The sequence below is a fragment of the Ambystoma mexicanum genome, chromosome 9, assembly GCF_040938575.1.
Source record: "Ambystoma mexicanum isolate Mex_15411 chromosome 9, UKY_AmexF1_1, whole genome shotgun sequence".
NCBI classification, from domain to species: domain Eukaryota; kingdom Metazoa; phylum Chordata; class Amphibia; order Caudata; family Ambystomatidae; genus Ambystoma; species Ambystoma mexicanum.
The window spans coordinates 470,488,605-470,510,452 of NC_090931.1; the positions used below are offsets into that span (position 1 = coordinate 470,488,605).

The window sequence follows — 21,848 nt, forward strand, 5'->3', positions numbered from 1 at the left end:
TTCAGTCACCTTTGATCAACCAATGCCTTTTTACTCCAAGTTCATTTCGGAAAGTTATCATGCTGAAAATAGGATTTCACATTGCTCAATTGAGTCTGTATTCACACGTATTATGCAATGGCTTGGGTTTGGCTAGTCGCTGATAATCTCACCACTGAAGTACTTCAGCAGCCTGGGATTTCAGTTTTTGCTCAAATACATTATGGGATTGGCAGGTCTGGGACACATCGCGTGATGGTAATCTGCAAATTCAGCCATTTTTCGTGAGATACACAATATGCCATTTCTACTTGTTCCTGTACTGTGCCTCTACCATTATCTTGATTGAATTTCTGGCTTTTCCCCTGCCATCTGCTCACTAGTGTCTCGGCTGTCCTGTAAAAGTTGAATCCACATCCAGTTACATCCCCTTTCTCTCCTTACACCTGACATGTTGTCTTAATTGTTAATTCAAAGGCATTACAATTGTGGGCCAGTTGCTTTTGGAGAGAGACAAATGGTGGACTTCATTGGCCTTTGAACAAATCACTGCTCGCCAGCTATAAAGGTCCTTTTGCATTTCTGGTTAGATTCTGGGAAGCATTATATTTGGGATTGATCATTCCGACCAAGGTTTACGTCCTATGTGGCTTTCTCCCAGGTTCTCAGGCGAGAACTAGCCTTGCACTAGCCTACAATGTCACTTACCTACATCATTTGATATGGCTATGTTGCAAACAGGTTCTTATTACAGTCTTCTGGTCTTGCTCAATTCATACGAGCCAAACATGACTTCTCTTGGTTAAGCAGCATCATATCTGTAATCAGGGCTGTGATGCAAACCATTTGGGTATGAGCTGTGCTAAGTCGTCATAGAAAAGCATAAAACACAGCACCTGGGGCCTATTCCTGGACTTTGTGGAAAGATTCCCGGGAGTGGCCAGACAACCTCCAGTTCTCCGCTGGCTAACTAAAATGGATTAACATCCTAGCGGCCCCCTGGACCAGCGCACATGGCTTCCTACCCTATCGCAACCACAGCACCCATGCCCTGTAACTTCGATTTGAGAATGACGCGACCCCTCCCCCGGACCACCCCGGAACTCACCCCCTTTCCCCTTTCGTTTTGTCTTTTTGTTCTTTTTACCTCAGTTGAGGCATGTTTTCTTTTTCTTGCTTACTATGTTTAGCTCAAAAGCATGTCACAAAGAATAATGAAGCCTCTGTTGTTTATAAATGCCAATAAAATGTTACATTGAGAAAAAAAAGAAAAGCATAAAATATTCACTCAGTTCCCTCATTTTTGTGTTTACAAACATAAACATTCATACTATTTTTTTACTGAGGGAGGCCACCCTTTGCTCTTGTTGTATGGCTATTCAAATGTTTGCTCAAGCCCAGATGCAGCCACCTCTTTACACTACGTTTAATGATTCGGTGGGAAACAGGACAATGCCCATGTCACTGAAAAGAATGTCTGGAGTAAAAGCAGGTTGTGTGTCACACTCTGGTGAATAGTGTCACTCAGCTGATGCTTCATTTGTAGCATCCCAATCCCTTGTCCACTATTTTGCCTGTATGCTTAATGGGATTGAATGTCAGCAAAGCGCAGATGGTGTCTGTTGCCTGGCATAAATGAATAGTGTCAGGTTATTGCACACTGGCAGAAAAGCACAATAAACCATGTTTGATATGGTAGCAATATAATCTGTTTAGGAGCTTTAATGTGAATCAAGAGGTCCCCTCCGACATCATGGCCACCCTTTATTAACATCCACTGTGACTTAATTACAATGCCAAAGGTTGCAGGGTCGAGGTTTGTGGTGGTAATTCTAGATATGTTATCTAACTTGATTCTGGCACACTCATGTTGTCAAACTGACAAATGCTCAGTAGTCTAAGTGCTGATAAAATGGGCCCTGCATCAAAATACCAGTGAGTATTTTAAGTGATTGCAGAACACATTTTACGGGGAGGTTTAAACAGTAGCTCTGCACGTTGCTGCAGATTCAGCAGATGCTCCCTTGCACATAAGAGCTACAAACAGGGGGGCAATCAAAATACAAAACAGGGGTCTGAAAAAGAAAATTTCGAAAAACCTGCTCTGAATCTGGTCTCAGGTGGCTGGATGTGCTTGCCCTAATGAGCATGCAGAGCCACTACAAGTGAGAACTGGTTTGAGCCCTCATGAAATCCTTACTGGCAGACTGCATTTAACAGAGTCGTCTCCAGTTCCACTAGCTAAATCAAACACCGTTAATGCAGTACTTCAAACCCTAGTACAAACTGCCTGGCATATTTATTTGCAGGTTCAGGAGTCATTGCCAAAGAAAACAGGAATGCTTTGTCATCTATTAAAGCCTGGGGATCAGCTGCATATCAAAAGTCACTAACCTAAGAATTGCCTGGGACCCTGCATGCCTCACCCTTTATTATACCTTTGGTTCTGAATACAAGAGTGTGCTGCAGGGATGTATCTGTGTGGGTTTATGCTAGCTTCTTCAAAAGAGCAGAACCACCCAGCGTTAAGTTGTAGCTAACACTCATAGCTGATGGATTGACTCCGTTATAGTATATCTTGTATACGTGTGAGTCGAACATTTCCAGCAAAATATGGAAATAGAACTGGGAGTTTTGGTAGCATGTTAGGAATACTGAAGGCCTCATCATGGGTTGGGTGGTATCCCGACTGGGATACCGCCGGATCACAAGTTGGGTGCAAAACGTTACTCCCCATGGGTCCATTGGACCCAATGGGGAATTTTCGCTGCAATAACCGCGCAGTAATACTGCTGATGGTAATTGTGCCGAAAATGGGAACGCCGGGCTCGAGATAGGGCAGAGCAGTAAATGTGGCAGTAACCCCGTTACCACTGCATTTAAGGGCTACTTCCCAACTCGTGATTAGGTACTGAGAATGTTAAAACTAAAAAAGTTAAGAACTGGTCTTGTTGAAAGAGACAAACAGTTATTTGGCAAGGGGACTATGTGGAACATCATCATCATCATCAAAACATGTAATCATCAACAAAAAAAAAATTCAGCAATAAATCCATCAAGTTTACAAAAAGTTTTAGTGAAATTAAAACAATACACCTTAAAATTTGGCACACCTCAGGAAGCGATTACAAAAAAGATTAATCGAATAAAAATAACAAGGAGAGCACAGCTTTCAACCTTAATATATATAACACCTGAGGTAGCTAATTTTCCTCATATTATAATTTCAGAAACAGCCACGTACGCTAGCTATAATGGGCTGTAGCAGATCACTGGAAGAGACGAAGAATAAGTTAGAAACAACATAGCAGCATTTAAGGTGCAGATACCAGCATCTCTTAAAATCGTTTCTTAGATATAATAGTCTCAGTCTCAAAGATTTTTCACAAAGCAGAAAAAAAGGTAAAAGTGTTTCTCTAACATTACCACACATAGGACACATATCAGATGCTGAAGTGCCCCACACATATGTCAATGCAGCAACTGGGAAAAAAACCAGTCTCAACCGCACATACACAGATCACTAAAAGGGCATGCTAATTTCGTCTAGGTAGTGCTTAAACCCAAACTCCATGTTATTTACTACATACACACAGCCATATTATTTTTAACAGCATCAGCAAGAAGGAATTCCATCACTCTATGCTTAGTGGACATTTTGGCTTTAATAAGAGTGGAGCGACAACTACCCCTTGGTTTAGACCACAGCTCAGCTAATCCCAGGTCATGAAGCAATAGCTTGATGCGGACCATCCATTTGAACCTTTTGCCTGCGTTTAGGGACATGAGGTGCAGCTAAGCCTCTCTAAACGTTTCCAAACCTGGTTGGCACCAGACCCTTAACCAAAAGAAAACTGGGTTAAACGTAGCCCGAGTGGCAATGGGGATAATATCAAATTCCAAGTGGGTGGATGCAGACAGAGCACTCTTAGGGAGCATCAGGAGTTGTTTTAAAAATGAATTTCTTTGATGTTGAATTGACCCATCTTTGCGTGACCCCATAACACTGACCAATATAGTACAACTGGTAAAACTTGTTTGTTATATAAGTCAAAGACTGGTGACACAGCTGTACTACCATGGATATAAAAAAAGGCCCTTGTAGCACCACATAGATTTTCCAGGTTGATAGCTGCCTTAGCGGCCTGAGCCCCCCAACCTGGATACTCCTGGGATCTTACCCCAAGATAGTCAAAGTGGGCCACTTATTCTATTAGCACACCTCACACTTTTAGGTGAACCAGTTTGTGTTTAACGGGGTGAGGGCTAAAACAGCTTCATTGACGTGCGGGATGACTTGCTATTTTAGACTGTTCCCTGGAGCAACCAATGAGCTGAATGCGGTGAGCCTGGATGAAGGTTTGTGTTCTGAATAATCCAAAAATATAAAATCCAATTGGAAAAACCACCTATCAAAATTACCATGGTCTCTTAGGAAAAAACACCAAAAAGGGTAAAAGTGTACCTTAAAGGATTTAGTGTCAATTGTAGTTGACCATGATGCAAACAGCCGATTAGGAATAAAATATGTCGATTGTACTGATTGCCATTGATAGAAATGCTTCTGTATGCAGCTCAATCAAACAAAGTAGTTCTTCTCAAAAAGCAAAATGGACAGTCTATTTGAGACCCTGGAGCCCAAAAATGCAATTTCATATGCTTCAAAATCCAAGCAGAACAAAGGTGGAATGTTCACCCCTCCCCTCGCCATAGGCTTTCATGGAGAGAGTGGTTCCAGTCTGCTCCTGGGTTGGGTCCTTCAGTTCTACCTGCCTCCAGCCTTGCCTCATCCAAAATCACAGATAGCTCTCTTGATCCTACCAGAAGCCAGCCTTATATAGCATCAGAGTGTGTTAAGCAAAAGTCTGTGTTGTGTGTACTTCCTTGTTTGGCCTGGTTGTCTATCACTGTCAACCATGGGTCAGACCCAACTGTTAACTAGACATGAAAACACTGTCACTGATAAGGAGGTAGTTCCCTGCTCTCCTAATGACTGTGGCTGGCGTTTCCTGTAATCTGAATGCTTCAAACGCATGCTTTCGTATCCAGTACATATCTGTGTTCTGAGATTTCTGATGGGCATGACTGTTCGTTCCCCTGCTGTTCATAAGCACTCGTATCAAATTTTTAAAAAATGAAATGCTTACGATGTCGGGCCGTGCCCATCATGCCCACATTTTCCTGCCTTCCAGGAACCTAGACAATTGGTTCTTTCTTGAGCTACCTTTGCTATTTTCATGACATTCATCTTTTTTTTGTTCTTTTGGTAAACTGGTTTGCACTCCCCCCACTCACACATACCAAGAAGAAAATGCATTAGCAAGTTGAGAAGAGTGCTTGTAGCAATTATAAACCTTGCTGTGAGATTTAGAGATTGTAACAGCTCTTGTCAGTGTTCCTCGCTTTGCTTGTTTTGTTATATTGCTTGTTTCATATGATACTCCACCGTCATTTGCACAGGCTCTAGACCCTATTGGTGGATTTTTGAAGGAGGCGGGTGGGTTAGGTTGGTGGGCAAAGAGGGAAAATGCAAAATAGCGTTCCCGTTGTGTAAAAGTGTGCATATTGGAAGTACCCTGAGAACTGCTTGTGGGTCTGTTTCTAGGTGTTCTGTGTCGAGAGCATAGTAGCATTTGTGTTCTAAGGGGAGTTGTGTGTACCAGTGGTGCAGGGATCCATGTGCCCTGAGTTGGATGTAAATTGGTTGTAGAGGTGTAGTGTTCCGTTGATTGATGTCTCTTGTAAGGGATATTACATTGCCATGTGTGAGCTGCTCAGTTGGTCTGCATGTAGTTTGTGAGCATAGAAGTTTAGAATTTTAGTGCAGGGAGTTTAGTGGAGGGCATGGTGGTCAACTTAGTGTCCATCAGATATGTCATTGTCGACTCCTCAGTGATAGTGCCCATTGGGCAACTTCTCAGTAATGGTGCCCTTTAGGGAAGGTGCTTGTGAGGAGATACCTTGAGGTACCTTATATTGGCTGGAATATCTAGCAGTGGAAATTATGCAGCGACTGGTCCTTAATGAGAGAGGATGATGCACAGGGAGGAGGAGAAAACACAGTGAGCAGGACGAGATGGGTACCAAAGTCGAAATTCGTGGAGAAAATTTCCAGAGCAGAGTTTTGTGTTTTTGAGTAGTTATTCCAGAGAAGGGCCGAGTTCTGGTGAGGTCCTTCGGAATAAGTTACTCTGCATACTGTGAGGTCAAGATGTGATATCTAGGAGCCAGTCACATAAATAACACTATTCATTGGTAATAAATTACACTGGGCCACTAACAGCATTAGGCACTACGGGGCAGTCCACAGCAGATCCTATTACATTGGGTACTGGGCATAAACTCACAGCAGGTCATTCCTTGTTTTGGACAACATAGAGCAAATACAAAAGGAACTAGACATATAGGGCACTTAAGAGGAACAAATCGCAGTAGGGGCACTTTGGTCTGTAGTCTAGTTTGAGACTGGATATTAACTCATACTAGCAGGAGATTACCATCCAGTTCAGCCTACATCGTAGGGTATTATTGCTAATTTAAATCACATTCTGGATTCCTTATTGTTGATGGTTTTTAATTATGCAGGGCTGGGAAAAGAACACTACATTACATGTTTCAATTGACAACTCATTTGAGTGCTTTTGGTCCCCTAGCTCTGAAATAACAATGGATGGTATGAATAATTTAGAAGATCAGGTTAAACAAATTGCCAGACTTGAAACAGTGTATATGTTTTAGTGCAGGGTAGGAACATTTGACATCGTTTTCAACCCATAGGTAGTTTGATGACTTTGGCAAATGTTAAATGGTGGCGAATCACTTTCAGATCTTTGGTGGTTATGAATTTAAGGGCAATAATATACTTTGATATGTGCCACATTGCTCAGTCAGGTAGAAGGCAGAAGTGTATTAATAGAAGTTTGTTTTTTACATTTAGCCATCACTTCCAGTGCTGTACACACTATCCAGCCAGGCTACACATGAAGCTATCCACCTGCTTTGCAGAATGCTGGTGTTTGATACAGTAAGTTGTATATTGTATTTTACATTCCAAATGGGTATATCCAGAGAAAATATTGCCACTGATTGAGGTTCATTGTATTAACAAAATGCTAACTGATATAAAAGAAGTGCCAGATTAAATGTTTCCCGGTAATCGCTCAGAAAATGACACAATACAGTTCTTTTATTGTGTGCATAGAAATGACAGGTATGACTGAAACTAGCTCTATGATTGTTTTACATACCTGCCATAGATGTGCTGTATTGGAGTCTGGCAAATGCCAAGTGATAACACTCATCCAAAATCTGTAATTCCAATGTGATTTAATTAAAGTGTTTGTAAATACTAGGTTCAGGTTAATTCACATAAAGGTTACCTGGCCGTGGCATGCATTGTACCTGAAAAAGGGGCCTCAGCCTGAAGATTACCACTTAATCTAAGATTATGGGGTAGGGCAGCTTCAAAGCATGACCCTTAATGGAAGTGGCCCGCTAGAAGATGCACAGTGGAGTACTTTTATATGACTTTGGAAACCAAAAGAGCAGTCCCATTGACTAACTTCAAAGGGGAGACAGTTTGTGTTGGAAAGAACGTTTCCTAACTCCAGGCATATCACACTGTTGCACAGCAGAGCAGATAAAGGAGCTGATATATAGGTGTGACAGACCTGTGGGAAAACCATTAGCCAGCTGTGAGAAACCTGAAGGTGTCTCACCCGCTAGTCCCTGGGAATCTGTCATGCAGGTGGCCAGGACACTGCCATCGCTTTTGGATCTAGTTCCTGGGGGTGGACCAGTGCGGAAGGATCACCTGGATGGGGGGTCTTCGGGGAGTGGAAGTTGGTCGCCTAAGGGTGAGACGCGGTATCCCTTTCCTTATAACACCTTTTCCCCATCCCACCAGGTAGGATACCTAGAAACTCAACCACCCCTCTTTTTCCGACACAAAGACTTTCTCACGGACAGTTCATCGTGGGTGGCAACGGACTAACATAAGAGCCATATACCTGACATGTCCCAACTTAAGGGTCAGGCAGAGTCAGGCAATTACTGATAATTACACACACCTGACTTCCATCACACTTCCTCACACAGATAAAAGGCGGAGTACGAAAGCACACTCTGAGCAAGGCAAAACACACGAGGAAGCAGCAGTTTGGAGATGGCAGTTTAGCATGTGGAGAAAGGCGGCAAGATCAGAAAGAGTGGCAATGAGTGAATTGCCCTTGGCCTTTTCAGAGGAAGAAAACTGCTACTTTACAAACCCTCGAGGATGTGAAATATAAGACCGGGAATTGAAGCTGCAGAAAAGTGCATTATGTGTGGAAAGTACCTGGCACTCTCCCACATCTATAGCCAAGGCGGGGAGGAGCAATTGCCGCTGTGGTACTTCAACCATACCTAGAAGTCGGAGATCTAGGAAATGTTTTCTTGAACTTCGAACACCTAGCCGAACAACTAGGATGGGAAGAGAACCTTAAAAGGCTCCTCTGTTGAAAGACGAACTACAAACTGCCTATCAACTACTTAATCTTGCACAGGCCTTTCTATCCATCAAAAAAGGGTTGTTAAAAAGAGTGGGGAAAACCTGGAATTTTTATCGGCAGAAGTTGAGGGCCATTAGATTAAATCCAGGAAAACCCCCCCCAGAAATGGGCAAACGTGTGAAAAACACTATAGCCCTGAGGATCAATAACAAATCCTTAGAGGAGCTCACTGAGATGATCACCCTGGAAAAATGCAATAATTAGAAAAAGTGTTTTACAGTTAAGTCGACCAACCGTAACCATGGCCATTGAAACTGCACAAAACCTCTCAGATACAGCTAAACACTTCCTCTCGGCGCATCGAGGGGAGGAATGGAAGGATTACAAACCTATCCACCTACCCCAACCTCAAGGAGTAGACAAACAAGGGGGATTGTGTAGAATCAAGGAAGGGATACCAAGAGAAATATTAGAAATCAAAAGATCTAATCCAAAAACCAAAGATGAAGGCAGAAGGGAGGAAACTAAAGGGAGCAGACCATCCCCTCCAGTCTGTTTTTCCTGTAGAGAAATGGGACATTTAGCTAAACACTGCCCAAAGAATCTAAGGGACGAACCTATGGGAATATGCTGTTTAAAGGGTGAAGAGTGGGAAGAACCCGAAGAAGAGCTAGAGAACTTTAGGATGTGTTTGTCAGTCTTCTGCTGACTTCACATATGAAAAGGCTTGGGTGAATGGGAGGCAAGTAAAGGCCTTGATTGACTCTGGTAGTAAGCAAACCGCTATACGAGCTGATCTAGTTACAACAAAGGACCTCAAAAACGCTTCCCTAGTTAGCTGTGTATATGGGGACAATGAATTGCACCCCAAATTACCTGTGCACCTTAATATCCGAGGTGAGTCCTGTGTAATATCTTCAGCCATCATTCCTGGACTCCCTGAGGAAGTTGTTCTGGGTCCGGATTTCCCTACCTTCTCTACTCTCTTGCAGGAAGCCCCACTTCCATTTGGAGATTTTTTACCCCAGAATTGCTGGCAGTAAAATGACTACTTCTAAAACTCTCCAATAAGGGACTGGGGAAAATCAGCACCTATGAAACCTGAGGCAGCCCTTAGAAACCAATTGATAGGTTACTGTAGAGAGACCAATAAAACAACCCCACCTATACCTACACCAGCCAAAGAAAATCCATGGAGAAGTCAAGAGGTCCTAGACATCTCTGATCCCTGTTCTCTCCCACGTCTTTAACAACGTAGAACCTGGACAAAGAACAGGCATAGCCACCCCTCATAGGGGAAGGTTATGTGAGAAACCTGAAGATGTCTCACCCACTAGTCCCCGGTGATCTGTCATCCAGGTGACCAAGACACGGCCATCGCTATCGGATCCATTTCTTGGGGGTGGACCAGTGTGGGAGGATCACCTCGATGAAGGGTTTTTGGGGAGTGGAAGTGGGACACTGAATGGTGAGATACGGTATCCCCTTCCTTACAACACTTTTTCCCCATCCTACCAGGTAGGATACCTAGAAACTCACCCCCCAACACCCTTTTCCGACATGAATACTTTCTCACGACAGTTCATCGTGTGCGACAACAGATTAACATCAGAGCCATATACCTGACATGTCCCAATGCAAGGGTCAGGCAGAGTCAAGCAATTACTGATAATTACACACACTTGACTTCCATCACACTTCCCCATACGGATAAAAGGTGGAGCACGAAAGCACACTCTGAGCAAGGCAAAACACACGAAGAAGCAGCAGTTCGGAGATGGCAGTTTAACACTAAGAGAAAGGCAGCAAGACCAGAAAGGGTGGCAAGGAGGGAATTGCCCTTGGCCTTTTCAGAGGAAGAAAACCACTACTTTCACAAACCCTCGAGGATAGGAATTATAAGACAGGGAATTGAAGCTGCAGAAAGGTGCATTGTGTATGGAAAGTACCCGGGACTCTCCTGCATTGATAGCCGAGGTCGGGTGGAGCGATTGCCATTGCAGTACTATCCTTGGCTCCCACATCAAAGCCATTCCAGTAAAGTCAGCACAACCGGTGAGTCGGGGAGACTGAGAATAGACCGGTCTGTGTTAGAATCAAGGTTGCAAGCGGCAACATTGCATTAAGAGATCTGCAAAGAACTGAGTGCAAGGCGTATGAGATGAGTGATACAAGTAAAATGGAATATCCAAGGAATGATTGAACTTTTGAAACCAAGGTAGATGCCATATACAGAGTGGTCCTGAGCCACATGGGTGTACATTCGAAGGACTCTGTTAGGTATCCAACTAAGAATGCGAAGTTATGTACCGTAAAGTCGAAGTTGTCCTGCAACGGGTTAAGTCAAGTCCCGTACTCATTCGAAGGTCTTCGGTTGCTAAATGCGAACTGTAATTGGTCCGAACCCGGCTGAGGGATGCTAATTGTGGAAAAGGGATCTGAGTCCAACTGAGCTGGATCCAGGTCGAACCACGAGTCACCCAAGAAGGAATTTTGGAAAGGGGATCTGAGCCCGACTGAGGGGGATCTAGGGTGAAGAGTAAGTCACCCTATGTAAATATTTGCAAAGGAAGGAACTTTTTGTTGTTTGATTTATTAGGCCCTCTGAAGCAAAAGACTTTGTGATAAACTAAAGAGACTTGGACATAGAAGGCCCTAATGTGTAGCATAGAACTGTGACCTCTTCCTGAAGCAGCCCAAGAGTGTGCTGTGCTCTAGTGACCCACCTTGTCCCATGCTGAAAACAAGGGGATGGCAGGCCAACCACCAAAACATCCTGACTTATCATTTTGTGAACACTAATTTCTTTTTTATGAACATTTCCCCACATTATTAGTAAACGTAGCGGTAAGGATTGCCAATCGTTTTATTTTTTTTGTATTGGCCCTTTTATATTTGACGAAGACTCCACTAGGACTGTATTTTTATTATTTTGATGATCGTAGCTTGCTGCCATCTTAGATTTAGGTTTAGATAGGCATCTATCACCCCTTGATAAAACTTCAATTAACACCCTTGAACTGTGATCACTTGTGTCTGTCTTACTTTGATACCATGCCTTCCTTACACGGCACACGTGAAGGGAAGCTGCACATTCCAGGTTCTGGATATTGATCCCTAAAAATTCGCCAGGGTTATGGCATCAGAAAGCATTATAAAGGCAGAGGCTTAAAAGGAGACCGAGGTTCATGAGTGGGCCGGGGGAGGAACACCAAAATGTTGCATGAAGGAGTGTGAGAGTAGGAAGGTACAAGGTTGAAGGCGGGCAAGACAAGATGAGAAGAGGATGTCGAGAGAGAACCATAGCCTAGTGGAAAACAGAGGGATGCAAGGTGGAACCAGATAAGTGGAGGTATGCTGTGTAGGAAAACACTATTATGGGAATACGCGTCTGAAGAAGTCCTGAAATGAGAGACAAGAGAGTTCATAGTAATGCAGAGAAAGACACACAGTAAAATGAAGAAGTGTAAAAAGTAGGATGATGTAAAACTAAAAGTTAAGCCTATGTAAGAAATAGTGAAATAGAAAGAAAAGGGGTAGGGGGGGGTTCCAGGAGCATATAAGATTGAACCTAGGACATAAGAGATCAGGAAGAACGATTCCTAAAAAGTAAAGCAAAAAGAGGAGAGTGCATTAGGGAGTCTAAATGATCCGGGAGGGATAATAGAAAGGACAGGAAATCAGGAAGGAAAAAGAGAAGAGAAATTTAAATTAGAAACTAAATAAAGAGGTATCTGTGAGGTAGGGGGAATAGTAGATGCAAAGGAGCAGTGAGGGTGAGATAAAAAGTACCACTAGTGGCAGTGAAGAGAAAGGGTGATAAAGACAAAAGACTCTGACTCAGAGGCAGGAGAACATTACGGCTGGCAGGAGGAAGTTGGAGAAGAGCTGAAGTGATAAAAGATCAGTGGAAAAGCTAATATCAAGAAGACGGCAGATAAAAAGGAGAATAAGCTGTAGAGTACAAGAAACCATAACATAGGACCCCACAGAGATAGCTACAGGGAGAAAAGTTATGAACAGAAAGGAATTCCCTGAGATAGAAAAGTATTGTCTCTGGGGAACAGAGTCTGGAAGGGATTCCAGAGGAGACACAAGGCCAAAGTCTAAAGTTAGCCAATAGGGGGTTGTTTTTGGAGATGTGAATTAAGAGAAAAAGTGACAAGGAGCACCTGCATGTACACCAGAAAGTTCTGGGCTAGGAGAGAATCAATACTGAGCAAAAAGGAAAGTCATCCAGGAGGTGGAGGAGGAGTAAAGGAAGGCAGAGTCATGGAGAAATGGAAGGTGAGAAACACTAAAACAGAAAAAGATAATCACTTGATATTGGTTGACTACCTTGGACGATGACGGTTGTGGAACAACTGGATGAAACCTGAGGCGAAAGATGGGAGTGTTGAGGGGCTGAGATTCAAGAAGTCCTGAGTTTGGAGTTTGCCTGGGAACCTAATGGGAAAAGTCTTCCTTTGGACTGACAATAAGAATAGAGCAGGGGAACAGAATAGACAAATATTTATTGAGCGAAACCTGTTACCAGATAAACCAATTTCAAGGCGCTACATCAATGTAAATACATCTAGATACATTAGAATTGAAACATAATCAAATTGTGGAATTGCATGCTCAGTTCAGGCCTCACCCAAGATCCAGCAGTGTTCTATTTATAGTGAAATTCAAGAGATAAACAAAGAGACCGGGGGACTGCTGGTCATAACTTGCACACGATCCAATATAACCAGACGTGAGTCTGTGGCATAAGGAAATAACCTTTTATTGTAATCACCTGCAAATGAGCCTAGAATTATGATGCACTTGCACAATTATACTCCCTAGAGGGCTGTTAGGCAGAAACCTGTGCAGTTCCCTTAGGGACCACTGCAAAAGATTTAAGACTACAGGTGTTTGGCAGTAAACCCACTTGGTAGCAGTCTGTACCACACAGATTCACTTGGTAGCTGTGGCTGAGCAGTCATACTTCCCTCAAGAAGAGTTAGGCAGTATGCAAAGTATACACAATAGGTACAGAGACACAGTAGTACAAACAAACACTGACTAGAGCTTTGGAGTAAAAGTATATAATTATTTATTTAAAAACACACTTGTAAATCATACTAGAAAAAAGAGGGAAGTTATTTCAGCACACAGTCACTATCATATATATATAACCCTATTCGCTTATTAGACAAGTCTTAGTGAGAAACACCACTTATTTTCAGACAGAGGTGAGCGCTTAACATAAGATGACACTCTAATAAGTTGTTAAGAAAGGGAGGGTAAAAGGCAGGGCTAAAGAAGCACACAAGTTTCAATACTTTCTCAAAGAACCACAGTAAGGCAGGATAGGCAGAGTTCTACTGGAGAGCAAGGAAATCAATTGCAAGGCCCACTCTTGGAGAGAGCAAGCAGAAGGGGTCCAGGTTCACCAGTGGGGTTATGGCCAAAGAGTCTTGGTAGATAGTTCGCACAAAAAGGATGAAATTAAAGTCAGGAAAAGTTAGCTAGGTTGTCCCAGGCCAGCCCAGGTTAGAAAGTCGAGGCTTTACTGTCACCCCGAACGATCTGTCGCAAGGGAAGCCAGGCGGGACACAGTACCTTAAGTGAGAAGGAAGCTCCAGCGGGGGCAGTTGTTCCTGGCAGCAGGTGCAAGTCCGTGTTTCGTCCAGAGGAAGAAGAGGTCTCGCCGTGGAGGAAAGATGAAGGTCGTTGCACTGCCAGGGAAGAAACCAGCCGCGGAGTTCTCCGGTTAAAAGGCACTACCCTTCTCTTCGCGGTAGTGGTAAACCATGGTATTCCGGTTGCCGGGGTACTTGGCACGGGCAAGGCGGCCACGAGATGCTCCTGGAAGGTGAAAAGAAGGCAAAACTGGTTATCCCCACCAGTCAAAGGAAGAAGACTCTCCGGACTGGAGATCTCCTCTGTCGTCGGGAAAAGTGGTGAGACGGTTCAGCAGGGCTCCACCGGTGGTGTCGTCGTTGCAGGTCGGCTCAGCTTCTCTCTCCTCTGATTCTTAGGTCCTGTGGCGACTTCTCAAGTTCCAGTCCCCAAAGCCCTGCTTTTATGCAGCACACCCCCATTCACTCAGCCTAGCTGTCAATCAAACATGCTAAGTGGTGAGCCGGCCGGCTCACCACTTGGGCCAATCACACAAGAGTGCGACTTGAGTTACCAAGGTAACTCAGTTCAGGGGGCCTAAACCCCCTCCCACACCCCCTGTGGTACCTATTTTGGAGGCTTCTGTGGAAAAGCCCGCCAAAAAGTGGAACAAAGGGCTCGACTCGGGTTGGAGTCACAGAAGAGAACACAAACGCCATTTTAGAATCGAGTTCTGGCAAAAAATACCAACCGGTGAATTAATATTAAATAAATAAACCGGCAGTATGTTTGAGGCTATAAGAATTAAATAATTAAAGTTGGTAGCCTCGAACAATGGGAAAATCCCATAGAGATATATTCGCGGTCGAATATAAAAAGTAGTATCCACTGCCACCAGCCAAAACTCGATCAGGGGGGACGGAGACGTGCCCCCTCGAACAAGAGACCCCGGGGCAATCGAATTGCCCCGACCAGTACGTCCACAATATGATGGTTTGTACTGGTTTCTGTTCATAATTTGGGACTAGTAAAGCCAATGGTGACTTTACATGCCCTGGGAGACAGTAGTCAGTCCCAGGGTATGGAGTCTATGTTGGGGGGTGGCTACGACACCCCCGGGTTACGGCACGGAGGGTGCTGTGTAACCCATATAAAAAAAAACACATGAGACACTATGGAGTAAAAGATCCCATAGCCCATAAAACACATGCAAAGTGAAAGGAACACCTCAAATCATGTCTAAGAGTGGGAGCAAAAGAATCTCACTCTTAGCAGGAGAGAAAAAAAATAAACCCCAAAAAATCCAGCAAAGCTGCTGGGGGACTCACTAGGTTTGGGAAATTAGCCTTACAGAGAATTCTCCCTAACAAGGGCAAGTTTGCTCACTCCTGGAACAGACTTAACCGGGAGAGGAACTTTGTTTCAGCCTATTTCCAATAGATTTGGAAACTTGACTAGATCTTGGCCCATAAGAGGGCTGATTCTCCAGCACTGGATCTTTCATGGATTTGCATGCTTTGACAACATGACAACAGGGAATATTAAAAGCATGTCAATCCATGAAAGATACCAATGCTGGAGAACAGGAGATACAGGTAAGAAACTTACTCATTCTGCTTGATTCTGCTAGAGTAACCAAATAATGGCTGCAACTCCAGATAGATCCTCGGGGAACGCCACAAGGAGCATGAGTCCAACAGGTGCAAAGGCTGCGGACGGACACAAATATTTAGGATACTGGCGATAACCATAAACTCCAGCACATTTTCTTGTTGCGTCTTCCCCAAGCGCTGTTTATCTAGATATTGTTGACGGCTCTGACAACCTATACAAGCATAGGCTTCTGATCCGTTAGGATCCCTATGAAGCATAAAGGAGCACAAGTTAGTGATCAGCATCAACCAGAAAGTGTCTGGTACCGGGGAGGTATGCAGAAAACCTACCTGTTAGATGCTGTGTGGTTGCAGTGCCACGGCAACACCCACCTGCTTCTCCATGCCCCCTCAGTTTAAAAGTTGTGGCAGAAAAAGCCCTGAGTGTTCAGGGAATAACTTCCAAGGAGATTGAATCTTTCACATGGAACGTAGGAGTTCCAGAAAGAAGATAGAAATGAAGTTGCAAAGTACCCAGTAGTGGGTGAGTACAGAGAGCTCATGAAAAGTCCAGACGCAGTGGGAGTGCTAGCGCACAGGACCTCAGGAAAATCTACGACGGAAAGGTGCCATGTGGATGAAGATGGCACCGGAAGCTATAGCATTGGGAAATCAAGAGATGCAGCAGAGTTCTTACAAGGAAACCATTAAGCAGGTTGTGAAAAGAGGAAGAGACAGGAACGACATGCAATGTATTCATAAGGGTAGCAGAAGCAAGTGACACAGCAAGAGAAAGATAGAGCAAGACTCCACTTCAGAGGAGGGAGCAGAAAGGTGGCCTGAACCACCAAAGTTCCAAAGGAAAAACCAAACAAAGTAAACCCCAGGGCTGTAATGGAACTGCAGGGGGCCCTACAAAGAACAACTTCCTAATGTGGTCCTGCTTCTTTATAATACTGTCCATTCATCAGTAGTATAATCCTTTATGTATCCATGAAGAGTGTATACTGGGGGCCATCTTGGAATAGTGAGGGAGGTATAATCATGCCTCTCCATAATCTAAAATGGGCCTTTACTCCTCTGCCTCTTTACTGTCTCGCCATCCAATTTCCATTTGCCCAAATGTTTTTGGAAACTTCACCAGAACTTGTCCCATAAGAGGGCTAATTCTGCTGGATTCCGCTAGGGGACCCAAATAATGTAAGCACCTGGAAGAGAATGTCTGCAACACAAGGGAGGTACCATTCAGGCGTGGATGGCCACTCATGGCCTCTGCCTGAACGGCAAAAAGACCGAGCTCCTTCTCATTGGAGCTGCAGCTAAACTTGACAAACTAAACACCCAGTATCAATCATTCAATATTGACAGTATTAGTATAACAGTTGCAAAGGTGGTAAAAACCTTGGGTTTCTACCTGGACTCAGCCTTGAACTTGAACAGACAAGTTAATGCCACAGCTTCGGCTACAGAATACACATGCAAGTTAATCCAGGCCTGCAAACCGTTCCTTTCCTCTGACAGCTGCATCACATTAGATAGAGCGTTAATTCTCTCTAAAAAATTGCAACGCATTTTATCTTTGATCAAGCAAACATAATGTCAATAAATTACAGATACTACAAAATAATGCTCTAAGAACTGCGCTAAGTATTCCCAGAAGGCACACATCTCCAAAACAAGACGCAACACTAAATGGCTTTCTGTCAAGGATAGAATCCAGTTTAAATCCTCACTCTTACTCACAAATGTATTTCTAACATGGCCCCTAAGTACTTAGTTGACAAATTTGTAAAAAAAACCACATCTGATCATCCCTCCAAATCAATGCACTCGCATTGCCTCAAGATCCCTAGATACTTGCTCAAGAAAGCTGGGGGCAGCAGTTTTCCTGTCATGGCAGCCCAGTTATGGAACTCTCTATGGAGCTCTCCCAGTTATGGAGTCTTAAGATCAGACTCCTTGTTTTACAGCTTCAGAATGAAAACTAAAAGCTGGCTCTTCTCGCCAGACTCATAACTGACATTAACGTGTTACTACTCTACTCTGACTGTTGTACATTCTGTAAATAAATGTGTACATTTTTCATTATCCTATCATTGTATGTATACAATGCCATTTAATTATCTCATGTATGCGATTGTAAAAAGTATGTAATATGTAATAATATGCAGTATTTAACCATAAGTAACCAGTAACGCGCCCAGATACCTTCGGGTTTGGAGCGCCATATAAATGAATAAACAAACAAACAAGATAGATCGTAGGGGAATGCCACAATGAACATGAGTCCATCAGGTGCAAATGCTGCGGTACCAGAGTTTCCTAAGAGTCTTTCTCTGAGACATTTTGTGAAACATTGATTTTTACACGTCATCCTGACAATTGTTTTGTGTTTTTACTTTTTGATTGGCCCTTTCCTTTAAACATTACTCATAAACCCCCTTTAACTACACATGTGTTGTGACATTTTGTGGAGTCAGTTTGATTCTGGGTTTTGCTGTGAAAATAAATGTTTGGATCATTGTTTTACATTGTGAGGCTGTCCAGAGATCACTGGGATGGCTGTCCTTTTCCTCTTTTCTCCCCTGACGAGGTCTCTAGACAAGTCTGATCTATGAAAGTCTCGTCAAAACAAGTTCCTCCCTGTTCTTCCAAAACCATCAAGGACCACATTGAGACCCTCGCTCCTGCCCTGGCTGATTTCGGCAACCACTCCTTTGCCTCAGGCGCCTCTCCCTCCCCTCTGTAGCACTCTCTTGTGCACCCTCTTCGAATGTATTGTGTCCTCCAACGTATTCCTCATCCTTGGCATGTAATGTCCAGCTCCAGCTGCTTTGGAAAACATTTTCTGCAGAGGTCGCCATGCATCGATGGCGTCAAGTCAATGTCCCTCAAAGGCCTCCGGCGAGGGTGACGTCATCAGAGGGTATATGTAGCATGCATAGTGCCCGTTGCCCTCAATTTAGTTTTTCCGCAAACAGCGTTTGCTCCATGTGAAACTATGCACGCCTCATAACTACGTTCGTTTTCTTCAAACGATTTGTGTTAAAACTCGACAATTATGTCTTCATCATTAACACCATCGACACCCAAGTCCAGGTTTAAGAAGTGAAGTGATTGCGGTTTGGAGATGTCTCTAACCGACCCGCATCAACTCTGCCTGTGGTGCCTCGGGGAGGACCACAATACTGTTACCTGCTCCAAATGTCAGTCGATGACGGGAAAAACCTTGAGGGAACAGAAGGTGAAACTCAAGGTAGGAAAGACCTACGAGTCCCCTAAGCCCTGACCTGCTGGGCCTTCGACGATCAGTCGAGAGGTGACTCTCCTTGGAGGAAGAAGGCCAAGCGGTCCAGGTCTAGGAGTGGTTCCCACCACTTGTCATCTGCGAAGAAGTTGAAGAGGAGGCACCACTGGCCGCCTTCGTCAACGTCTTTGTCTGGCGATTCCCCCACAAGGGTCTCGTGCCGTTCAAAAAAGTCAACTCCTGCGGAATGGGAAGCTTTCCATGTGGAAATGCTAAACATTTTCGAAAGACAAGTCCGTGCCCCGATCGAGCCTTCTAAGGAAGCCGAAAGGGAGAGGTCTCGGCCCAAAGCTTGCGCGCCCTGAAGCCTGAGTAAGAGGCGTGATCCACATCGATAGCCCTCAAGGCCTCGATCAGGGAAATCCAAGGATCACTCGAGACATGGGGAGAGCCGTCGGTGCCGACAACGCCCGTCAGGCCCTTGACCCCTATTAAGCCATCGACTCCGAAACCGTCGACGGCGGCTGTGCAAAAATTGCCAGCTAAGCCAACAGATCTTCCTAAGAAGGCTCTGTCTAAGAATGAGTAGATGACTTTGACAATGTCGAAGTCTCTGGTGACACAGCCAGGAAAGGGATATACTCCCCTCCCTAAGAATAACTTGTTCAAGTCTTTTATCTTCTATTTTTGAGGAGGAAGAGCATTCGAATGAAGAAGATGTCCATTTTGGGCCTCAATACGGGACACCAAATGTTCCTGAGTGCCAAATTTCATAGGAAAGTAGATGGAAGATCGTTATGACAATTTGCATAATGCAAGTGGGATTGATACTTCTCCAGAGCTGGAGTTTGGAAAGCATGCTGACTTTTCATACAGGCAGCTCATGTCTAAGGTTGTTGAATACTTAGGTTGGTCTAGGCCTGCAGTACCCTACGATCAAGATGATGTAACTGATATTCTGGATAAGTGTCCATCTACTGATCCAATTCTTCCCTTTCATGTGGCACTTCAGAAAAGGGTGGCCAGGAATTGGGAGACTCGGAAACTAATCCAGCAGTTGACAAAAATCTCACGAAGAAATACTGCCCCTCCAGTAGCGACCCCAGCTACCTGTCAAAGCACACCACACCAGAGAGTTTGGTGGTCCAAGCAGCTATGTCGGCTTCAAAGCTAGCAGCGTACCCTACAATCCCTTCTGATAGGGACGACAAGTGCGTAAATGGAAGGGCGAGAAAAGTATTTTCTGCAAGGAACCTGGCATTAAAATCTGCCAACTCCACTTGTGCCCTTTCGAAATTTTCGTATACTCTGTGGGAGTGTATTTCTATGGCGGCAGAGCATATTCCCAAAGGGGAAGTAAGGGACAGCTGCTTAGCTATTGTTAGGGACGGCAAAGAAGCCATGTCTGAGTCCTTTCAGTCTGGATTGGATTCTGCAGTCGGGATTTGCACATGATGTGCAGGCTAGACTTCTCAACATGCCCTTTGACGGGTCTCATCTTTTTGGCAGCGAGGCTGACGAGAGCCTTGAGAAGTTGCAGACCTCGAAGGCGGCGGCCAAATCTTTAGGCGCTGCTGTTAGGCAACCTCAGCCTTTTTGTGCTAGTGGGCACCCATGGAGGGGTAGATCTTTTTGCTATTACTCCTCATTTGGAAGGGCGAGAGGAATGGGCAGTCAAAGGGGCCAAAGAAAATGTCCTTGTGGTGGACGAGTTAGAGGTGCCAAGCCAGCTCAAGCAGCAGCCTCTTTACCTTTGGCCTCTGCAACAGCCGCTACAAAACCACTCTGAGATCTTAAGTCACAGCTCACCAGTGGGGGGCAGACTGTCGCAGCATCTAGAAGAATGGTGAGGCATTACTTCAGATGCTTGGGCTCTGGAAACAATAGCCCACGGTTACTGCCTTCCTTTCATAAAAAAGCCTCAGAACAATCCACCGCGGAAACACTCTTTGAGGATTCCAGAACCGCTCCTTGTTCAGGAAATTTTAACCCTGCTAGATAAAGGCGCTATAGAACCAGTGCCTCTAGCGGAGAGGAACAAGGATTGGTGTTCCCCATATTTTTTGATCCCCAAAAAGGACAGAGGACTGACACCCAGCTTACGCTTGAGATACTTGGGCAAGTTTCTCAGGAAGGACAAGTTCAAGATGGTCACTCTTTCTCAGATCCCTCAGACCCTCCAACTTCAGGATTGGTTGGTGGCATTGGACCTTCAGGATGCTTATTTTCATGTGCCAATACATCTCAAGCACAGAAAATACCTGAGGTTCACAGTTGGTGGCTCGCACTATCAGTTTCGCTGACCTCCGCCCGAGGGTTTAAACCAAACTGATGGCGGTGGTGGTAGCGAGTCTCAGGAGAGGGGAGATTCACGTCTAACCCTACCTGGACGATTGGCTGATCAGGGCACGTTCTCACGAACAAGTGCTCGATCATTTCAACGTCACCTGCCACGCTCTTCATAGACTGGGCTTCTCCTTAAATTACAAGAAGTCCCATATGACACCTTCCCAAATGGTCCAATACATCGGGGCAGTGATAGACATATCCTCGGGAGAGAGCTTGCCACCCGAGATGAGGACTCAGGACAGATGGTAACCAAATTTTAGAATTCACAAAATCTTCCGGCCTTTGATTTTTTGAGGTTACTCGGCCTTGTGGCATCCTGCATTTTTCTGGTGCCAGAGGCCTGCCTGAGAATGAGAACTCTTCAATGGGTTCTCAGAAGACAATGGTCCCAGTTCTCAGGAAAGATGTCGGACCGACTTCAGATTCCAACCAGAGTCTCGCAGGATCTTCTGTGGTGAGCCTACGAGGACAATATTCTGAAAGGAGAACCTTTTTGGCAACCATGGCCGGAGATTACAGTAGTGATGGACGCCTCACTCATGGGGTGGAGAGGCCATGCCAACGATCTGACAGTCAGCGGTCGTTGGTCTCCATCGGCGT

The 21,848-nt window shown here is 44.5% G+C and overlaps 1 protein-coding gene across 2 annotated transcripts in view; it reads left to right on the top strand.

The window, feature by feature from the left end:
• The window catches only part of NLK (nemo like kinase), a 1,539,426-nt gene that overhangs the window by 1,205,154 nt on the left and 312,424 nt on the right, over positions 1-21,848 (top strand). The window contains exon 8 of one of the 2 annotated variants that reach the window (XM_069615019.1): positions 6,917-7,003. The exons of the other annotated variant lie outside the window; for it this stretch is intronic. Coding sequence (XP_069471120.1) covers positions 6,917-7,003 — 87 coding nt within the window. The remainder of the gene's footprint in view (positions 1-6,916; positions 7,004-21,848) is intronic. 2 annotated transcript variants of the gene reach the window in all.